The 20593-nt window shown below is 46.5% G+C and overlaps 1 protein-coding gene across 4 annotated transcripts in view; it reads right to left on the minus strand.

Moving 5' to 3' along the window:
* TENM2 (teneurin transmembrane protein 2) overlaps nucleotides 1-20593 on the minus strand; it is a gene marked incomplete at its 5' end in the record, with an annotated part of 1050472 nt that overhangs the window by 125776 nt on the left and 904103 nt on the right. For 3 of the 4 annotated variants that reach the window (XM_084884004.1, XM_084884005.1, XM_084884007.1), the window contains 2 exons: nucleotides 822-1022; nucleotides 7160-7354. In XM_084884004.1, the coding sequence (XP_084740130.1) occupies nucleotides 822-1022; nucleotides 7160-7354 (396 nt within the window). The remainder of the gene's footprint in view (nucleotides 1-821; nucleotides 1023-7159; nucleotides 7355-20593) is intronic. The other variant, XM_084884006.1, reaches the window with a different exon arrangement.

A 20593-nucleotide genomic window follows, 5' to 3' on the forward strand; every position in this document is an offset into this window, starting at 1 on the left:
GGGGCTCCCCTCCCCTCATCCTTTGTAGGATTTGGCCCAGACCACCAGCATCGGAGCTGAAGCCAGACTCACGTGGCTTCCAAAACAGCCCATTTTAACGGGCCCTTCTCTTTTGCTGCTGGCAATGAAATATTCATTTCCTTCCCACCTTCGGCCAGCAAAGCTCCGCACAGATTCCCTCCCTGATTGCCTGGCAATCTGACAGCTGCCTCCTATCGTAGGAAGGGGGCAGGACCATGAGCACTTGCTTGGATGGGCTCTTGTCAATGTGAGGGGAACCCTACCCAGGCAGGCTAGGGCTGGCTTGAACCACTCCATTGTAAGGTCACTTGGGAGGTAAGACACACGCTCTTAATTTTGGGAAAATAAAGTGTACAGCACAACTTCATTATGTGCCCGCCGCGGGAGCCCTGCGGAGCTTTATAGCAGGTTCTCGCTGCACCTGAGGGAGCCTCTTTGCTGTTTTATAGGATGTTCCATTGAGCTTGCCCGGGACGGAATTGTTCTTTGTGGCTTCCTGGTACCTTTAGGGAGCACACAGAAGGAAATTTGTAATGCAAACGGGAGCATCCCTCCGGGCCCCTCATCCCTTTGCGGGGATGGACCAATGAGGTACGAGCACCTCTGCAGTGGCTTTTTTCGTTTCTCAAGGATCACTGACTTCAGGATGGAGGAGAAGAGAGTTAGGAGACCAAGGTCCAGGGACCACAGGCCCTGTGTCCCCAGCTGAGCATGAGGAGCAGGTGCCCATGCATGTGGGCTCACGGGAGGACACAGGGCACGCCTGTTGGGGAAAGGGAGCAGAAAACCTCACGGCTTACCAACGGAGCAGTCGGGACCCATCCAGTTGGGATCGCAGGTGCAGAGGCCCGTGTCGGGGAGGTAGGTGCCGTGCCCGCTGCACTGGTCTGGGCACTGGACCCTCGCCAGCTCACAGTTCAGACCACCCCAGCCAGGGCTGCAAAGGCATTCTCCATTCACACAGACTCCATGGCTGGAGCAGGTGGGGTCCAAGCAGTCAACTGGAAAAGACGAAGAGGAAAATATCATCACTCATGGGGGTGGGCCATGAGACACCAGATAGTAGCTGAATGCTCCAGTGGCTCACCAGTTCCTATCCCCTTGCAAGCAAATGGAATAGCAAGGTAATACTGACGTGGTCCCTTAAAGAATTCAAGACTTGTTATTTGTCAAAACACTAACTCTCAAACTTGAAGAGAATGTGAGAGAAAAAAGGGACTTTCTCAAGCAGAATTAGGAGGAATCAGATATAGAGGCGTGCCATTCAACCTTTAGAAGCTTGCATTTATAAACATTGGTGCCTTAGTGGAACCTATCAGAGAGAGCTTCTAAGCATGGAACATGAATATGGTAATACCTGTGTGTGTGGTATTGCCAAACCAAATCACCCCTTATTATTGGAGAGAAAAGTAGAGAGGCTCATTCTGGCTTCACTCATACTTAACTTCAGAAGGCAACAAAAGACTAAAAAAGAAGGTTAATACAATTCATAAATGACTGACTTTCTAAACTGTGCCGCTTAGGCTGAGCTGAAAGTGAATTTTCATTTTCTGAGCACACACCTATTGAAGGAGTTAGTAGATGTGCAGGTTAGAAGAATTGAGGTCAGGTGTGGAAATAATCCAATGGGGGTAACCTCCCCACAGAGAATCGTGAGTGGACTGGAGGGGTGAATCTCAGCTGTGGCACTGACCTTCCACTAGACAGCCAATTGAACTACTTATTGGTTAGATTCTGTTGTTCTTGTCAATTTCATGCTCTGATTGTTTGGCCATCTCAGTAATGAGAGTGGATATCTATCTAGTGGGTAAGCTGAAGATTATTATTCTGAAATCAACTCAAAGTGAGAAGAGGAGTGAACTGCAAAGGCAATTCTTGAGGATGGACTTTGTGCACGAGAATGCGATCCCAAACTTAGACATCCAGCTCGCCAAGGATGGTCAACTTAGAAGAAGACTAGGTATTCCTAGGAATTTGGAAAAGAGAGCTTTGTAGGACATGGAGTTTGAATGGCAAATGATGGATGATCTCACAGGGAGCCCTATGTTACTTTTAGATCAGAAAAATCATTTCCTTATTTGACCAAGACATATATTTCCTACATTTTTAACAGCTTGGAAATCAGGCCTGTTGGCCTAGATGAAATCATTTGCTTCTGCCTTCACCTGGCGGGCACAGCTAGCTTGAGACCTCTTCCAATTTTCCTCTTGAAGTGACTTGGACCATACGGGTCGTGTAATTCCTTCCCTCCAGTGTGTGCATGCCATCTTGTGTTCAGATTCTCAGAGAAGATTTTCATTTTCTCTCCTTGCCCAAAGCCAGGATTAAAACATGCAAGGTTCTTGGCCTGGGAATAGTTCACCATGACACCGAGAGAACAACCTCTTGAGGTCCCAGCTTTTTGTAGGACAGTGCCTTTTTTCTTTCTTATGGTAAACACTATAATGATGCATTTTAAAATGGTGTACATTAGCTCTAAATATTACAATATTCAGCTTATCCATGCCATGTGGACATCAGACTTGAGGAACTTCGATTTGTTAGAAGTCGCAAAATTCTATGAAGTTTCCAAAAAGCACCTCTCCCTTGAAGCAAAAACAAGCATTTTCAGTATTAAGAGGTGTTTCTTGGGATTCCATTAGGATATTTTCAGGAAGATATTATTTATGGAAATCACTATGAAACTATTTGAGCCATGGGGAAACAGAAGCTTCCATTATTTTGTTATTTATTTTTTTAAAAATCAGGTATACACTCTCAGACAGGTGAATTTGAGTGATTTACTACTAGCTGAAGCTGTTCTGACGATGTTATAATTACTTTAATGTTGAATTAATTGTCTTGGGGATTATAACTCCTGGTGAAATGAACCCTTTCTGATACCTTCAAATCTGCTCCATTCAGGATGGTGGTGGACATCTGTATGTAAATGAATGAAACATTTGACTACACAGAAGACATTTACAAAAAGGTTGTGTAATGCCTTTGTTGTCTCTGTCTACCACGTGTTAAAGGAATATAGTAGGTGTTCAATACACAGTTGCTACATGTAAGAATGAATGACAGATGTTGCTATAAGCATTTGTTGTTAATGGTACGAATTTCCAGTGTGAAAGACTGATAAGAAAAATGGTGTTAATGACTTCTTGCTTTGAGGAAGAATGCTCTGCAACTTGGGATCTGTAAAATATAAACGAATTCATTCAGAATCCATGTTTTCCATCCTCTCCTAGAAAAAGAAAATCCCTGAGTTGTAGTTTTTATTCTGACCCCATTTCTAACATAGCAAAATTGAAATGTACACAAAAACACCACATGTGCTATGTGCCTCTAAAATTATCCTTCATTTATAATTACCCACTTAAAACGTTTGGGGAGGTGCCAAGAGCACGGAGCTTTCAAAAAACTAAAATACTATATTCCAATCCTTTCCTTCAAAGGATGAAATCAAAAGTAATATACAAAAAATAAATAAAATGACATTTTTTTTCCCCTTCCAGATAAATGAGCTCACCCTTCTTTATCCTGAATTATGGTATGTAGGAAGGAAGAAAATCCACTGAGATTTATTAGCCAGGACTGGTATGTCATAAAAAGAGCCATTTATTACATCTAGAAATATGAGCTAACCCTTTCTCTGGTCAGGATACCAGTAAATATGCCCCATTGTGCTATATAATTATAGCAGCTGATGGAATAACTAAGTGTGGATTTTAAGAGGGGCAGTTTCCCTATGAATTTTAAAGTTGGTTCCAATTTCAGAAGAGGGTCTTGTGGCCACGTCCTCAGAGTCTTTAGCAGGCGGGAGGGACGATGGCATGGTACGAAGCTTTATAAATAGAAACAGCGTTATACTTAAAAGGGGGACAGTGGCCTTTCCCAGCTAAGTGCCATGTGCCTTCCACCACCAGCCCCCCGGCAGCTGAGATCATTAGAACTCATTTAGTCTTGAGCCCTCTGTAGGTTTGACGAAAAAGGGTTGTGAATGCAAGTTCCATCCCTGAAGATAAGAAAGGAGGTCAAGGAGTTTCACAAACAATAAGTGCTATAAACCCCCGAAGAACCATGAATTACATTTATGAAGTTAAATGTCATTGAAAAATGACTCAACCGTGAAACTGACATGAAAACATGGCTGACATAAACTAACATGTCAATTCCTCACCCATCACCTCCCCACTCCCCCAGACATCATCGCAAGAGACCTCGCGAATCCGTCCTTTCATTTCCTTGGGCAAATGTGTTAATAGTAAAACAATGTTTATGCAGCAAAAATGGAGGATGGCAACTATTGATTTCATTGCCACGGCCGTTTCAGGTAAATTGTTTGAACGTTATGACTATGATGAATATCAGAAATAAAAAAGCTAAATGGGAGGAAAAAAAGTGCTGATCCAGACGTTCTGATCCCATTTCCCATTTTGAAAACAGCATATGAATCACTCGGCTCATTCTTTTTGGGGAGGAGAAATCAATAGATGAGATTTCATTCCTTTGTAATGATCCGAGTGGTTTCCTTGTTTTGTTGGATGCTTAATTCATTCTGGGCATTTAAGTAAGACTGGTCGGGAGAGCGGGGAATTTGAGGAATCATTTGAAATTCCACTTAGATATGCACAATCTGTACTGGAGGGAAAAAATTCTAAGGTGGGCAATGTCATAGCTCTCGCACTTTCCTCTCCAAAGGATGTATGCAAGAGGCGGCTTTCACCTTCTGGTCACATTATTGGCCTCTCCCTGTTTTCAGGGAGTGCAGCTCTGCCTCCCGCGGTCCATTTATCTCTAAGAACTTTGACCCCTCAAGCAGGGTTATTAGATCAGTACTTCCTCCATCCCTACTCCCAATTTGGTTTTATGCTGCAGACAGAGGGAGGCTACCTTTTACAACAGGGAAAAAGCATCTATCGAGTTGAACAAGTGAAGATCTGGGGGTCAGACTTCTGGGCCCCATTAAGGGCATTACCACTGATGTATTAGAACGACCTTAGAAGAAGAATGTCATGGGAGCCGACTCTCTGCAGCCATAGATCTAAAAACGGTGAAATGGGAGATCTCACAGAGGGAGCGTCTGTGTGTGTCTCGAAGGCTGAGCCACCATCATTAATTTGTGGTGAGGGCTGTAATAGTTGGTGATTTTGTAGAGAAGCCTGGAGATCCGTAAGTTAATGGAATGGGACAATGGGTTCACTTGCATCTGAGAACTTCCTAGCACCTGAGGTCCCTCCTGACCACCTTGGCAGCCAGCAGCTGAGAGAGAACACAGGCACAGGGTGTCCAGCGGGATCTTTCCTGTAGGGACATCCTGGGTGGTCCCCCGGACATCTTTAGCTGTTACCCATGAAGTAGGCTGGGGCTTCCCTTTCCCCCTTAGCTGTTGGGTGAGCTGACAATTCCTTTTTCATAGGGAACGTGGGAGAAAAAATGGTGGTTTGAGATGTGCGGGAATGTTTCACTGAGAGATAGACTTAGAGAATGTGTGCTCAGCTGGAAGAGCCACTAAACCGATTCAAAGGTAGGGGAGGAGGTGAGGGGTGGAGAGGACCTAGGGTTTTACCTCCCTGGCAATTGCACTTGCTCTCTCCATGGGAGAAGCATTAGATGGACAACCAGAGAGACCACGCTCTAGAAGGGCACACACAGAGCAGGGCGCTAGAGGCAGCTGGGCTGAGCTCCCTTGCCTTACAGGTACCACAGGGGCTCCCAACACCTTGGCACCAACTAACTCTTCTGAAAAAACTAAGCAGAGTCCCCAGGACTAGTCAGAGTGGCTCTGAGGCGCTCTTTCTCCTGGTCTCTGTTCAAGATATGTAAGGCTGGAGTCTGTTTATGGCACCTCCTGACGTTTACCCACAGTGTTAGAGGTCACTTCCCCGTGTGCCCCAGTGAGCTCTTGGCCAGGAACTGCAAGCGCTTCCACCGCACACCCACCACTGTCCCCGGGCTCTGCCATGGTAGGGAACCTGGACAATTTCCCCTACAGGGTGATTCTAAGTGACAGGGACACCCGTGGTCTTTCAGGCCTGACTGCTTTCTAGTGGTACTGGCTTTTCAGAGGTATCTGCACAGGCATACACTAGTACATGGGTCTTAGTTTACCAGGAACAGCTTCGGGGAAGACTGGAAGACTGGGAGCGGGGACTAAGGATTTTGTGTCTTCTTTTCCGGGTAGGTTTAGGAAGTCCCCATGCAGAGCTCTTTAAATAAAGCAAAATAAATGAGGGAGGAAGACAGGGGGAGGAAGAAAAGAAGCAGGAAGGGGAGGAGGAAAGACAGTGGGAAAGAGAAGACAGAAGACAAAGGCCGAGGAAGCAATTTAAAGAGGGGGAAAAGGGAGAAGGTGAACAGGAGAGAATTAACATGAAGAAAAACCACACATTCCTTCCAGAACTATTCCACAAGCCTCTGTCTTCTACTACTTAAGAGTCCATCTAACACCTGAAATGAATAAAAAGTTATACTGAATGTAAAATGTGATTGGAAAACAAAGCTTCAAGTTTTGTTAAATCCTCCCCTGAGGATATTTTCCCATTGATTTTTAGAGAGAGTGGAAGAGAGAGGGAAAAACAGAGAAATATCAAATATAGATTGGTTGCCTCCCGCATGTGCCCTGGGCCCGAGGCAGGGAGGAGCCTGCAACTGAGGTACGTGCCCTTGACTGGAATGGGACCCGGGATCCTTCTGTCCGCAGGCCAACACTCTATAAACACTGAGTCAAACCGGCTAGGGCAGTGGTCAGCAAACTGTGGCTCGCGAGCCACATGTGGCTCTTTGGCCCCTTGAGTTTTAGCAAACGTCAGCTTAGGAGTACCCTAATTAAGTTAATAACAATGTACCTACCTATATAGTTTAAGTTTAAAAAATTTGGCTCTCAAAAGAAATTTCAATTGTCGTACTGTTGATATTTGGCTCTGTTGACTAATGAGTTTGCTGACCACTGGGCTAGGGCAAACGTCAAGTTATTAAAAACAAGTAAGTCCATCAAAGCCAAAGTGTTTGATGTTTTCTGTGCAAAATGTTGACTTTGCCTTTGCAGAGTGTGAAGCCTGGGACTGGGCTGGTGAGCCAAGGTCCAGGGCCTGCATCCCCCCTCCCCACCTGTCCCCCACCAGCCCAACCCAGTCCACCCCACAGAGCTCACCTTCCTCACAGTGCTCCCCTTTGTAGCCAGCAGAGCAGACGCAGGTCCCATCAATGCAGGAGCCGTGGCCCCCGCAGGAGGGGTCGATGCACTGATTCATGGGCACATCGCACTCGGCACCCTTCCAGCCGCTGTAGCACTGGCAAGTCCCTTTGGAGTACTGTCCGTTCCCGCTGCACAGCACAGGGCAAGCGGCTGCAAAACCAGAGACAGAGCATGGGTCATGGGGGTCAGCGCCCGAAGGGCCCCGTTGGTCTCAGGAGGTGGAGCCTGCCTGGCGTTTCAGCTGAGCTCGCCATGATCCAGGCCAGGATGCTGGCTGGGGAGGTGCAGAGGCATCTTCAAACGATCAATAACCATCACCACCACCAGCACCACCACCGCAAAAATGCTACTGATAGCAGTGGTCACTGCCAATTCATTGCCAGGCTGAGCACAGAACGCTTTATGTGCAATTACTTTTAATATCATCCTTATCATCATAATCCCTCTGCAAGGCGGAAGCTAGATTCAGGGTCCTGTTTGAGGCTCAGAGTCAGGTGGCTGAAGTCACTGAGCCGGTTGGAAGTCGGACTTGAAGCTGCACCCCTCGCTAAGCTGTATGGACTCTCGTGCTGCTGCTGTTGGCTTTTGGGTTGAGAACCCTCTTTGCGGATTCCTTCTCCCTCGGATTAGTTGATTCCTATTCCTGATACGTTTATGTTCCCTAGAAAGGAAGGGGGATGGACCACAGTTGTGCCACCATCTCTCTACGCCTCAGTTTCCTTGTCTAGACCAGGAAGAAATAATTGCAGCTAGCTCCAAGCGGGCAGAGTGTGGTCAAATATAAGGATAAGTGTGCCTGAGCTATTGCAGAAACCAGGAAGGGGAGGGCAGGCTGGAGCCGTGATGTCGTGAGCAGTTCCTGTCTCAGCCGGGACCCTCTGGCAGCTGTTGATGGGAAGAAGGTCGAAAGCCAGCAAGGACTGTCTGGTAGGAAAATGCCAACAGTTTTCACCCAGTTGTTCCAATTCTGCCCTTTTAGAGACGGAGAGTGGGACTGCAGTGGTTGCCTTCACGCTTTGAATGTCTCACCTCCGATCGGTTTATAAAGAATCTAAATTTCCAACCTGGCTTCTCTGTGAGCCTAAAACGGGGACACGGCTCTGGGCTCTGGACCTGGCATTTAGAGACCTTCAGAAATGACCATCAGAGATGTCATACTACATCCTGGTCTCCCTGGGATTTGCAATGCAAAGGGTCCAAGAATGCAACATGTGCTGAGTGGTCTCTCCATCCCACGAAGCGATTGTGCATGAAATCAGATCACTCCCTAGTCAACGGCCCCGCCCGCCCGCCCCATCAGCCCCCTCTTACTGTCATGTTCCTGTTTAGGTTTGATTAGTGTTCCTCTGTGAGGGTCTGATTTCTCAAAGACATTGTAAACTGCTGGAAGACAGGCCTTGGTTTATCCTGGCAGATTTCCTCCTGGTGCTGCTCTCCTCAATGTTGTTTTGATTAAGGAAACCTTCCTCCTGTGTTCTGCTAATCAGGGATTCCCACGTGGAAAGGTTGTGGGCAAGCACCGCATAGCCGTAATGAAAGATGTGGACAGACAAATGTCTGCAGCAAACCCCTTCCCCTTTTCTGGGGAAATGACCTAAAACAAAAACATCTGAACAGCTGACATATGACCAAGGGTATATTCCACCGAGAGGTGGGAGAGGATCGAAAATAAGGAGCAAATAATTATTGTCTTTATTCCTTGATAAAAGACAGTTAGGATTATTTTCTTTATTTATATTGAAATGGTTTCTCTAATGCATACACTCTAAGCAGTGAAAAAAAATAACTTGGATTGTCTAGAAGGTAAGAATGGGTTTTATTTAAAATCAGGTGCCTAGGAAATCAAATTTAAAAGGTGACCTATTTAAATTACTCAGGAGGAAAAAAAAGGAGCATAGGCAGGTCAGAGAGTTCTCCCCCGTCTAAATGCGGCCTTCCTTCAATATGTTTGCAGCATGCTCACCGGGAGTGTGGTAAAATATGCAAAACACTGTGATGTTCTCTGGAAAGTGGGGCACTCAGTGGCTCGGCTGATGTCACGTTAAAAAGCAGAAGGCCGGTTAAAGAGGAGTGAAGCTCTCTAATAATCCATTGTCATCAGGGCAGAGAGTGCAAATGCCAGATGAGCGCCCCCCAGTGGTCGCTCAACTGACCTGCATGGAGAGGACCTTTCCTCGGGTAATGTTCATGCTCAGACATAACTCAACCCAAAGCATTCCAGTACAGAAGGCTCAGACTACAATAGATCTCTTTTCAGAGGCTGGATGTGAAATGGAGGCCTCCTGTATTAATAACTCTTCTCATACTTTAATTATCATGAAACCTATATGATTTTTAAAATATCAGGTTAGAGGACAGACAATTCGACATCACACCTTGCCCAACAATAATGGGGGAATAGAAGTGGCAAGAGCAAGGGTTTGGGAGCTAGGAAGAACTGGGTACAAGTCCTAGCCCATCACTGACTGTGGGATTTTGGCAAGATTACTGCGCTTCCCTGAGACCCACTGGCCCCTTCAAAATATCAACTGTCAGAGTTGATGAAGTGTTAAGAGAGATCATGTGCTCAAGCACTCAAAACAGTAGCTGTCACCTGGTTTTCCACGAACAAATGTTTTCTCATGAATTTCAACCTGTATTTCCAAATGGAATTCAAGGGTTAATAATACGAAAAATGTCATAGTTCTCAAATGTTCGTACACACACACACACACACACACACACACACACACCACCACAGAAGAGCATCAGAGAGTGCTCAGAGGTTCCTCCCCCAGTCCTCCCTGGCTGTGGACAGTAGATGGTTCTGGAATCACGTGCGGAGTGTTTTATGTCCCCCACCCCTCTCTCCTCTTCCTAAAGGCTTTCAGGAGCAGAACATTGTGCATTGGAGCTTCTACTTAAAATGAATTAAAATGTTTGTACAAAGGGACTATTCCTGTTTCACCGAACCTGGTAAATGGAAGCTCTGAGGCTCCAGCAGAAGACAGATAAATTACCGTTGTCACTAACGACTGACAAGCTAACAGGCCGATGACAAAAAAAAAAAAAAAATAATGACATGATTTAGATCCACCGAAATGGTGGAAAGCTCATCTTAATGATCGAGCTAGAGATTACTTTCCTTCCACCCAAGTTCCCTGTAAGGGGTGAGATGAGTTATCAGTGTTATTTACTTGGTGGGAAGTAACAGGACAAGCCACTCATGTCTGCTGTTTTAAGTAAGGCAAGTCCTGTCTACTTGGGGTTGCGGCAGAGAGAGAATATCTGAAGGAACGCAGCAATGGTGGAAGAGGCTTAATCATACAGGCAGAGGGAATTTTAAATAATGCCTCTCTTAAAAATGGCTTGAAATCTGATTGAAAACACATTTGGAAAAGAGACTTGGAAATATTTGAACCTAATTTACCAGGTAAATTGTCAAAACAGCACTAACAATTGGTTGTCTTGCATCCCAGTTAGTGAATAATATTAATGAATAACTTAATAGGTGTTAGTAGCTGGGCTAGGTGGGAGGGAAAAATGAGGAGACATCAAGATGCCTTGCCGAAACCGGTTTGGCTCAGCGGTAGAGCGTAGGTCTGCAGACTGAAGGATCCCAGGTTCGATTCCAGTCAAGGGCATGTACATTGGTTGCGGGCACATCCCCGGTAGGGGGTGTGCAAGAGGCAGCTGGTCGATGTTTCTCTCTCATTGACATTTCTAGCTCTCTATCTCTTTCCCTTCCTCTCTGTAAGAAAAATCAATAAAATATACTTTTAAAAAATCTTAAAAAAAAAGGTGCCTTGATGCCCCTGAAGTATTAATTGAGGATGTAATGTTTGGGTCATGGAGGTACACACAGAGTTCCGTGTTGTTGAAGCCAAAACTGGCATCCTGCTGTCTTTCCAGACTGGACCTCGCTGGGCGCTGAGCAAGGCAGTGTTAGGAAAGAGAGTCTCACTTCTTGCTAGGCTCCTGCTATTGGCAACGCATTGGGTAGACAATCAAGTTGCCCTCTGCTGTATGCTACACTCAAAAAATCAATTCCACATACATTAAAGATGTAACTAGAAAAAACCCTACAAAAACGATTAGAAAAAATAGTAAAGCTAATTTTATTTTCTTGGGAAGGGGGATATGTAAGGAAGAGATACATTCTAGAAAGGAAGAAGAAAGAAGAAAGATCAGAGCTGATTACATGAAGTTTAGATCTTCTGTAGGACGTAGAACCAGAATTAAGAGATGAATGATACTGGGAGGAAATACATTTTAACGCATCTTACAGAATAAAGTTTGATATCTGAAATACACAAGAGTGTTTTCTGACCAATAGAAAGGCAGAGGAATGACAACCTGGGTCGAGGACATAGAAACATAAACATAGCCAGCCATTAAAAGTATGAAAAGACACGCAGCTTCATTAGGAATTAAGTATAGATAAAAGTAATAATGAGAGAGAATCCTTGGCTTATCAGATTGAAAAAAAAGGAAACAGCTGAAAGATGGATATGCCCAGTGCTGACATGGCCGAGGGAATTTCTCTGTGAAGCACAGCTGGTGGGGGCACCATTTGCCACCATCTGGATAGCTCCCTGACTCAATGCACCCCAGAGAGAAGCCTGTTGACCTTGGTAGCCTCAGTTTTCCCTCCCTATTAAATGGGCACAGCAGTAAAAGACTTCTTGTGTAGGAGGAAGAAGTTGGAAAGCAGAACTAAGGAATAATGATGCAAATACAAATGCAAAGGTCACCAGCCATTCTGATCACGATGGGCACCTCCAACCCGAATGGCTCCCACTCGGACACTCAGACACTCCAGCGTCTACCACCTCTAACTGGTCTCAGTGGGGGCAGGATCCAGCAGGACCCCGTGAAGAGAGCAAAGCAAAGGGCGCCTCTGACAGACAGGGGCAGAGCGCGGGTGCGCCGGCTTCCTCGCTCCCGTTGTGTGAAATGGCACATTAATAAGCGGGAAAGCGATTCAGGGAAGAATTTCTAGAAGGACAAAAACCTCATCAGGTGTGTCAGATGTATGACAGTCAGGGGCCACGTGGGGAAAGAAGCACACGCTGACTTGAGCGTGAAAGTATAGACGCTTTAATTAATCCGGGGTGAATTTAATTGCTTTAGTTAAGTGGAAATCGGGTTAAAAATGATGCAGAGCATGCTGGGGTGTGTTAAAAACATGACATATGAGTTGGATGAATCGATAAATTAAAAGTGCACAGATGTTTTAATTAAACCCAGGGAAGTTAACGAAGATCGCAAGAGACTTTTAAGCCTATGATTAATTCAATTCATTTAAAATACCTGTAGAGATACGGGGACGCCTCCATTTCGAGAGTTATAAAAGTTCACAATCGATAAGTGCTTAAGCGGTTTTTAAAAAAGTCTTCAGGTGTTTTTCCTTGTGTGTGTGTGTGTCTGTGTGTGTGTGACTGAACCGCATTAATTACATAATGAATATTTAAATTCTTCAGAGTATACAGTAAGCTTTTTCTGCAGCTCCAGTCCAGGCTGAAGTAGCTTTTCATTCTCATTGTGATTCAGGCATTGAGGCGAATTTGCAAATTATTGGTGTCCACACGAGTGGAAGCTTCTGGAACACATGGAGGGTCTGTTTATTCACTGCTGTCAGGCTGCCTAAATTTTGTTTTTTGTTTTTTTTAACTCCTCACCTGAGGATATGTTTTCTGATTTTAGAGAGAAAGGACGAGAGAGAGAGAAACATCTCTGCGAGAGGGAAACATCGATGGGGATTTACCCACAACCTTTTGGTGTATGGGAAGATGCTCCAACCATTGAGCAACCCTGCCAGGGCCCCTTCCCTTCCCCCAGCTGTGTGACAACAGACACTTTACGCTCAGCCTCGATTTTTTAACCTTTCAAATGGGATGAGAATCCTGGGACACCACCCCACAGTGTTTTTCTGAGGATGAAGTGAAGTATGTTTGTAGAGTACTACACACTGAGCCTGGCACACAGTAAGAAATCTATAGATCAGAGTCTATAGACAAGATTTTGCTATCAGTGTTGTTATTAGGGGGAAATTGCTCAACTCATCCCATTTAAAGAGACAGGACAGGGTGGCGCACCCTCTTTCCCATCAACCTTCCAACTGGCCTATGTAAGGACCCCTTCACTTCCCATGTGGAGGTTTTTCTATGTCCCACAGGTCGAGGCTGTGTGTGCCTGGGAGAGTCACTGCTTTCTAAGGCTGCTCTGCGGCGTACCTCATAGTTTAAAAAGGAAAAAAACGTTTCTACCCCTGGAAGCAATTTAATTTGGGGGAGGGCTGCCTGATTGAAGCCCGGGAAGTGATTTCTGTTTGGTAACGGGAGAAGCATGAGCCACGCCGTGAGCAGCCAGGTTTTAAAGGCTGCAGGCCTGGACTCGCATGGGGGCAGCAGATAATGGGCCCTGTGACGTGGGGATGGCGGCAGGCCTCCATCTGAAGTTGCCTGAGGAGAGAAGTGACAGGTCCTGAGAGCCTGGGAGGGTGCCGGAGGTGGAGGAATGCCACCTGGGGTCCCGTGGACAGGGCAGTGGCTGTGAAGACAGAGTGCAAATGGCAGAGCATGTCGGAGGTCCGTGAAACAGGAGCTGGCAGACGACGGGATGTGGGAGGTGATGGGACATGCCTGGCTGAGGAGGGTGGGGACAGAGGAGTTCAGAGCAGCAGGCTCTGAAGGTAGGCAGACCTTCTTTCAAATGCTGGCTCTGCACTTGCTCCCTACTGAACCCTAGTTTCCACTCCTGAAAAACTTGTCTTGGGCTCCGACCTAAATCCCAGTGTGTGACCGCACAAATACTGCGTGCAAAGCACATCTTCCTTCTGTCTCATATCCTCCGAGGTTAACCTCAGGGCTGGGCTGGCATCAGGGGTCCTGGCCGGAGGCCTGGTGTGAATGCTAACAAGGTCAGTTAGTAGCTGAGGGATTTTTGTTGTTGATATTTTTCCCCATTGATTTTTAGGAAGAGTGGAAGAGAGGGGGAGAGGCAGAGAGACAGAAACATTGATGTGAGGGAGACTCATCAATTGGTTGTCCCGACCAGGGAGGGAGCCTGCAACTAAGGTATGTGCCCTTGACCAGAATCGAACCCGAGACCCCTCAGTCTACGGGCTGAGGCTCTATCCACGGAGCCAAAGTGGCCAGGGACAGCTGAGGGATCTTGGGCAAGTTACAGAACCTCTCTGTGTTTCACTGTTCTCATCTATGAAAGAGGATAACAGCCATTCACAAAATAAATATGAAGTTGCTTCGTACAGTGGCTGGCACGCAGTAGGAACTCAGTAAAAGTCAGCAGTGATGATGCTAATTATAATTGGAGTTGAGAGTTGGAGCCCTAAAAAGGACTGAGTAGTGGGCACATTGGCAGGCTCAAAGGAGAAAAATGGAAAGGTCCCTGGTCTCTGTTTTCATGGCTCCACAGAAACAAGGTAGAAGCCAAAACCAGCTCAGTCTCAACTCATCCCATTTAAAGAGATGGGACAGGGTGGAGAAGGAGAGGAAACATTAGGTTCCCATGGTTGTGCCATTTCTGGGCCTCCCCTGACAGCTGCTTAGCAGCAGGAGTTGTCATTTCAAATAGCTGCTCACTACGCAGTACCCACGTGCACGGCTCTGGTGTTCCCAGTGTCTGCTGCCGGTTGGGGCCTCAAGTTCAGAACCAAATGCACCATCTGAGGAGCCAGTGCCAAAGCACAGTCATTGGAGGCGCTGGATCTCTCGGGAAATGCCAGGTGGCTTTTCCAACTACCCAAGGAAGCAGCCAATGAAAGACCTTCCAATAAAAGTAAAATAAAAGGAATCATAATTAAAGAGCATCGAGCCCACCGCAAATAGCATTAACGTAATGAGGAGGCCGTGCGAGGGGAATAGTAATAGCAGACACTGCAGACGAAACAATAACGGGAATAACAAGCACAATTATAGGAGGACAGGAGAGGCCCCTGATGGGAAGTGGCACAAGTTGCCAGGAAAGAAAGACCCTTTCCCTTCGGCTCTGAATCTGAACTGATCACTGACCGCATTGCACCCGCAATGAAATTCTACATGGAAAGACACTGTTCCGTGCAGTTCCTTTACATGCTTTCTCCGCGGGACTCTGTGCGTCCCCTGATGCTCCCTGGCTATTTTCGGAGATCCATACTTTACCGCTCTGTAAACGCCCTCATCTTCTCCTTTATAACGTCCACAGCACTCAAAGCCTACACCACAACATGCTGGGTTGAACTTGGACTTCCCACTTGCTTATCCTGTGCCTGCACCAGTGGGGAACTCTCGGGGACAAGGCCATGGCCCTCCTGCTCAGGATGGCATCCCTGGCACTCGGCGCGGGGCCTGGCTCAGAGCAGGCACGTGTTAAGCATATGTCAGATGCATGAGTAAGTCCAGTCCCTCCAGGACTTGGAATAATGGGTTGGGACCCTCAGGTATTCTTTCAGTGGGAGGGTCAGGCCCTGAGCCGCTCAGGACCCCCAGCTCGAAGGGGGCTGTGGAAGAAAGGCTTTGCAAATGCCTGCTGACTCCTCCGTTCACTCAAGGATGTCTGCCGGCGCCTGATGCCGACTGGCAGGTTCATAAGAAGGCAGGGAGCAGCCGCCCGCCCAGCGCATCCGAGGGCACGGAAGGCGCAGCACGAGGTCAGGAGAGTAAATCCGCAGTTCTGTCACCAGGACACATATCCCGTTGCTCAGATGTGACGGGGATCTCACTTGCTAACGTGGCAAATTCTCCCCCTGGCAGGAGGGCCGAGTCTGCTGGTTGCCTGCGGCAGAAGCTGGCAGAACTCGGGGCCTCCTGGCACAGCTGTCGGAGAAGGAACAAAGGTGAAGGCGGATTTGTGAGGAGGGAGGATTTTGAGCCCGGCCCTCCGAAGGCCTTTTATCCAGAAAGAAGGGGGATGATTGTGGGCCAGGAGATGGCATCACCGTCCTGGGTCTCGGGAGACCAGCTGCCCTTCCTCCCTGCACTTGGTAGCACCATGACCTCACCCTGTCTGCTCCAGGTTACTTCCTGTTAACACTCAGGAGCTTCTGAGGCTCAGACTTTGTTTGTGAGTGGCAACCTGTGACAGCCACCAATAACCATGGAGGACCAAGGGGTAGGGCCTCCAGCATCTCTGCTTTATGTGCAGGGGAAGAGGAGGGTGGGCACAGGGAAGGTACACACACACACACTCACACTCACACACAACCACATTTTACATTTTTTCTCATTAAAAATCAGAAGTGCATCTTTGATAGGTTTCACCGAGGAGGGCGCGACATCTCACTAAAAATGCATAACCTCCATCAAGTTACGAGAAACCATTGGGTAGACCACACTGAGGGACATGCTGCAAAACACCTGACAGCACTCTTCAAAACAGTCAAGGTCACGGGAGGCACGGAAGACAGGAAAAGCCTGAGAAGCCCTCACAGAGTGGAGGGACTCAGGAGTCATGCCCAGAAAAGGCAGTGTGGTATCTGGGCTGGAATGAAAGAGCAAAATTGGGGGAGAGGGGAAAGTCTGAAAAGTAGTCAATAGCATTGCGTCAATGTTAATTTCCTGGTTTCAATAATAGAACTATGATAATTTAAAATGTTGACATTAGGGGTGAACCCTATATGGAAACTCTATGTACTATTTTTGCAATTTGTCCGCAAGGCTAAAATGATTTCAATATAAAAAGCTGTGAACATTGGGCCCAGCCAGCATGGTTCAGTGGTTGATTGTCGACCTACGAACCAGGAGGTCATGACTTGATTCTCAGTCAGGGCACATGCCTGGGTTGCAGGCTTGATCCACAGTGTAGGGCATGCAGGAGGCAACTGATCAATGATTCTCTCTCATCACTGATGTTTCTATTTCTCTCTCCTTGTCCTTTCCTCTCTGAAATCAATAAGAAACAAAAGGATGTTGTAACTTTGGGAAAGTTGGTTAAAATAGGATTCACTTGATGTTGACATAAAGATGAAAAAGTATGTATTAAGTACTCTGCACAATGCCTGGAACATATTTAATACTCAACAATGTTATCTATAATAATAAAAGCATAATATGCTAATTAGACTGGACATCCTTCTGGAGGAAGCCAGGGCTGTGAGGGAAGCCTGGGTCCTGGGTGCCTGCTGGCAGCTGGAGGGAAGCCCAGGTCCCGGGTGCCAGAGGGAAGCCGGTGCAGCAGGGGGGGAAGGAAGGCCTCCTCTTGCATGAATTTTGTGCATTGGGCCTCTAGTTTAGAAATAATCTGAAGTAGAGGCTTAGCAGAGCAAAGTAAGTGTGGTGCTGATCATTCCATTCAGCCATTAGAAGTGGGGTGTCCACTTTTACGGGGCAGTTAGAGCAGGGGTCTTCAAACTACGGCCCGCGGGCCACATGCGGCCCGCAGAGGAGTCTGATCCGGCCCGCCAGGTTTTTTGGGCAGTGAGCACAGCCGAGGTGTTACAGTAGGAATTAGTAGTTCATATAGTCCGGCCCTCCAGCTCTCTGAGGGACCGTGATCTGGCCCCCACTTTAAAAAGTTTGAGGACCCCTGAGTTAGTGGATGTAGTTACTTTTCAGGAGCCAGGACTCAGGAGATGAGAGGTTGGAGGAGCAAGGATGGCTTCTCAGTCCTCAGGTCCTCGATGGGATATCAGTGTGAGAAGCCGACTTGGATTGAATGCTGCTAATAGTGAAAATATTACTGTCCTGATAGGGTTACAGGTGGGATTAACATTTCCTACTGATTGCATTGATTCCAGTGTTCTTTTAAAATTTTTTTGATTTGGACACTGTTCCTTTTTTTTTAAATATGTTTTTGTTGATTTCAGAGGGAGGAAGAGAGAGAAAAACATCAATGAAGGAGGAACACCGATTGGCTGCCTCCTATAGATGCCCTACTGGGGATCTAACCCACCATCTGAGCATGTGCCCTGACCTGGAATTGAACTGTGACCTCCTGGTCATCAGTCAATGCTCAACCACTGAACTACATTGGCCAGGCTGAACATTGTTTCTTTTACCATCAAATTTCCCATGTCAACATGCTGAGTTGACTTTAAGAAATATCTTTCTATATAAAAGGCTAATAATTAAGTGTACCTATGGGAGTTTGACTGGAAAACCAGGAACTCTATTGCTTGCTATGACTTACTCTATGTGCTTACCATTAGGGGGCAACGTGGAATGAAGGAAGGCCCCAGCCGGCAGCTAGAGGGCCCTGATTACTGGCCAGGCCTAGGAATTCGTGCAATGGGCCTCTAGTGTTAAATAAATCCTAATACGGATGGCCTGTGAATTTGGCAAAAAAAACACACAAAACATTAAGGTGGTCCATGAAAGAGTGCAGTATGGGAAAGAAGGGCTTAGGATAAGGAAGAAAGTTCTGCTCATGAAGGAGCTGAAACCGGGTCCATTTCAGAAATACCACGGAAGGAACATCTTTGGGGCAAAGAGAGAAGCTTTCCTCCTAACACCGTTCGGCCAAGGATAAAGGGAGAAACATTTTTATTCTTTAAACGCTTCAGTCTTGTTAACTGTGTGCCTCAACAGTGAAATCAAAATGTCCGGGTTCAAAGGCTGATTTCAGGAACAGCTCCCGAGGTTGCAGGAGTAACTACTCTTAACAGCCACTCAATATTTGTTTTCCAAGGATCAATTATACACCGCGGCTAATGCACACGCCGAGGGGCGCCCCGCCCCGGCCCAGGTGGTGAATGCAAAACACACCGAGAGTCCTTTTAAGCACCTAAATGCACAGCCCATTACAGATCCATAATGCAGAGTGGCCGCTCGCCGGCAAATGGATTGAGAGCGGAGGGCTCTTAAATGGCCCGGGTACTTAGGCCTGAAAGGCCGGTGGCTAGACGTGCCGCCAGAACACACATGGTTCTGGGGATTAATAATGCATTGATGAGTGTCGGCGTTAATATACATTTACAGCTCACGGCCCGTGCAGCCGGGCACTCAGCCCTTCTGTGGGCACACGTAAAAGGACCGCTCTGTCCTTCCCCCCATCAGTGCCTTCCCTCCCAGGAAAATTAGATTATGCAAGAAGAGCCATTCAGATGATACTGAGGTTTTCTCTCCTGGTAAGCCTTCCCTAGGAAAAGCACTCAGGACGGGGACACGGTGCTCTGACCATTTTCCTCCATCAGGGCCCCTCAGAGCCCGAGGTCCAGGCCCCACGGTCTGCTTGGGGATGTGTCCCCAGGCCCACAGGGAGAGAGTGCGAAGGAGAAGAGCAGCCGAGAGAACTGTCTGGTGTCCTCCTGCTCTCTTTTCCTTTTGTACCTGACAAGTTAACCAAATCTTCTGCATGAATGGGTGCCATTTAGGAAGGAGCCTTACACACAGGCAGCCAAATTCAGAACCTTAGGTACCAAAAAGCTCATTCACTCATCAGCCAGCGTTCAGCAAGTCCTGGGAATATCATGAGCACGTGAAACGGGATTTCCCCCTGCAACGGTGGCGAGCATGGCAAAGCCGTGGCTCTTCCAGAGCAGCTATATTGATAATTGCCTTGCTCTCAGAACCCCAAGGAAGGATGGTCTTTAAATGAAGAGCACATACAAATCACGAGAAGCTTATGCAAGTAAATATAATGTGCACGAATTAAAAGGCGCTCAGCAATCACTCCTCTGAGGGCTCACAGTGCGTTCTGCTAAGGGCTCGGGGTGTGTTACCCTGAGCTCACCACGAACTTAGGAAGGGACGGCCCACTTTCCAGAGGAGGAAGCCAAGATGCAGAGATGTCTGACCACTTGCTCAAGGTCATGGAGATACTGAATGGCGGAGCAAGGGCGCAGACCCTCCCCACTACTGCTTTTCAGACTTTTGGACCTATTGGGTGGGGAATCAATATAATTTTAACCAGTGTTTTAAAAAAATAGTTTTATTGATTTCAGAGAGGAAGGGAGAGGGAGAGATAAAAACATCCATCATGAGAGAGAATCATTGATCGGCTGCCTCCTGCACACCCTCTACTGGGGATCAAGCCTGCAATCTGGGCATGTGCTTAACCAGGAATCAAACTGTGATCTCTGGTTTATAGGTCAGTGCTCAACCACTGAGCCACACCAGCCCAGCTTAACCAGTATATATATCTATATCTATATCTATATCTATATCTATATCTATATCTATATCTATATCTATATCTATATCTATAACTATATCTATATCATCTATCTATCTATCTATATCTATCTATATATCTATATCTATATCTATATCTATATCTATATCTATATCTATATCTATATCTATATCTATATATATATATATATTTTTTTTAATAAAGTATGGTAGGGGGGAAAAGGTACTATGTAATACAACAATAAAGATGAAAACAAACAAAAAAAAGCTGTGAAAGTTTTCTTTCAATGTTTTGGTTGCATATATCTAGTATATGCACACGTGGATGCGCCGTGTCTAA

The sequence above is a fragment of the Pipistrellus hanaki genome (genome assembly GCF_964339955.1).
Source record: "Pipistrellus hanaki genome assembly, chromosome: 5".
Taxonomy (NCBI): domain Eukaryota; kingdom Metazoa; phylum Chordata; class Mammalia; order Chiroptera; family Vespertilionidae; genus Pipistrellus; species Pipistrellus hanaki.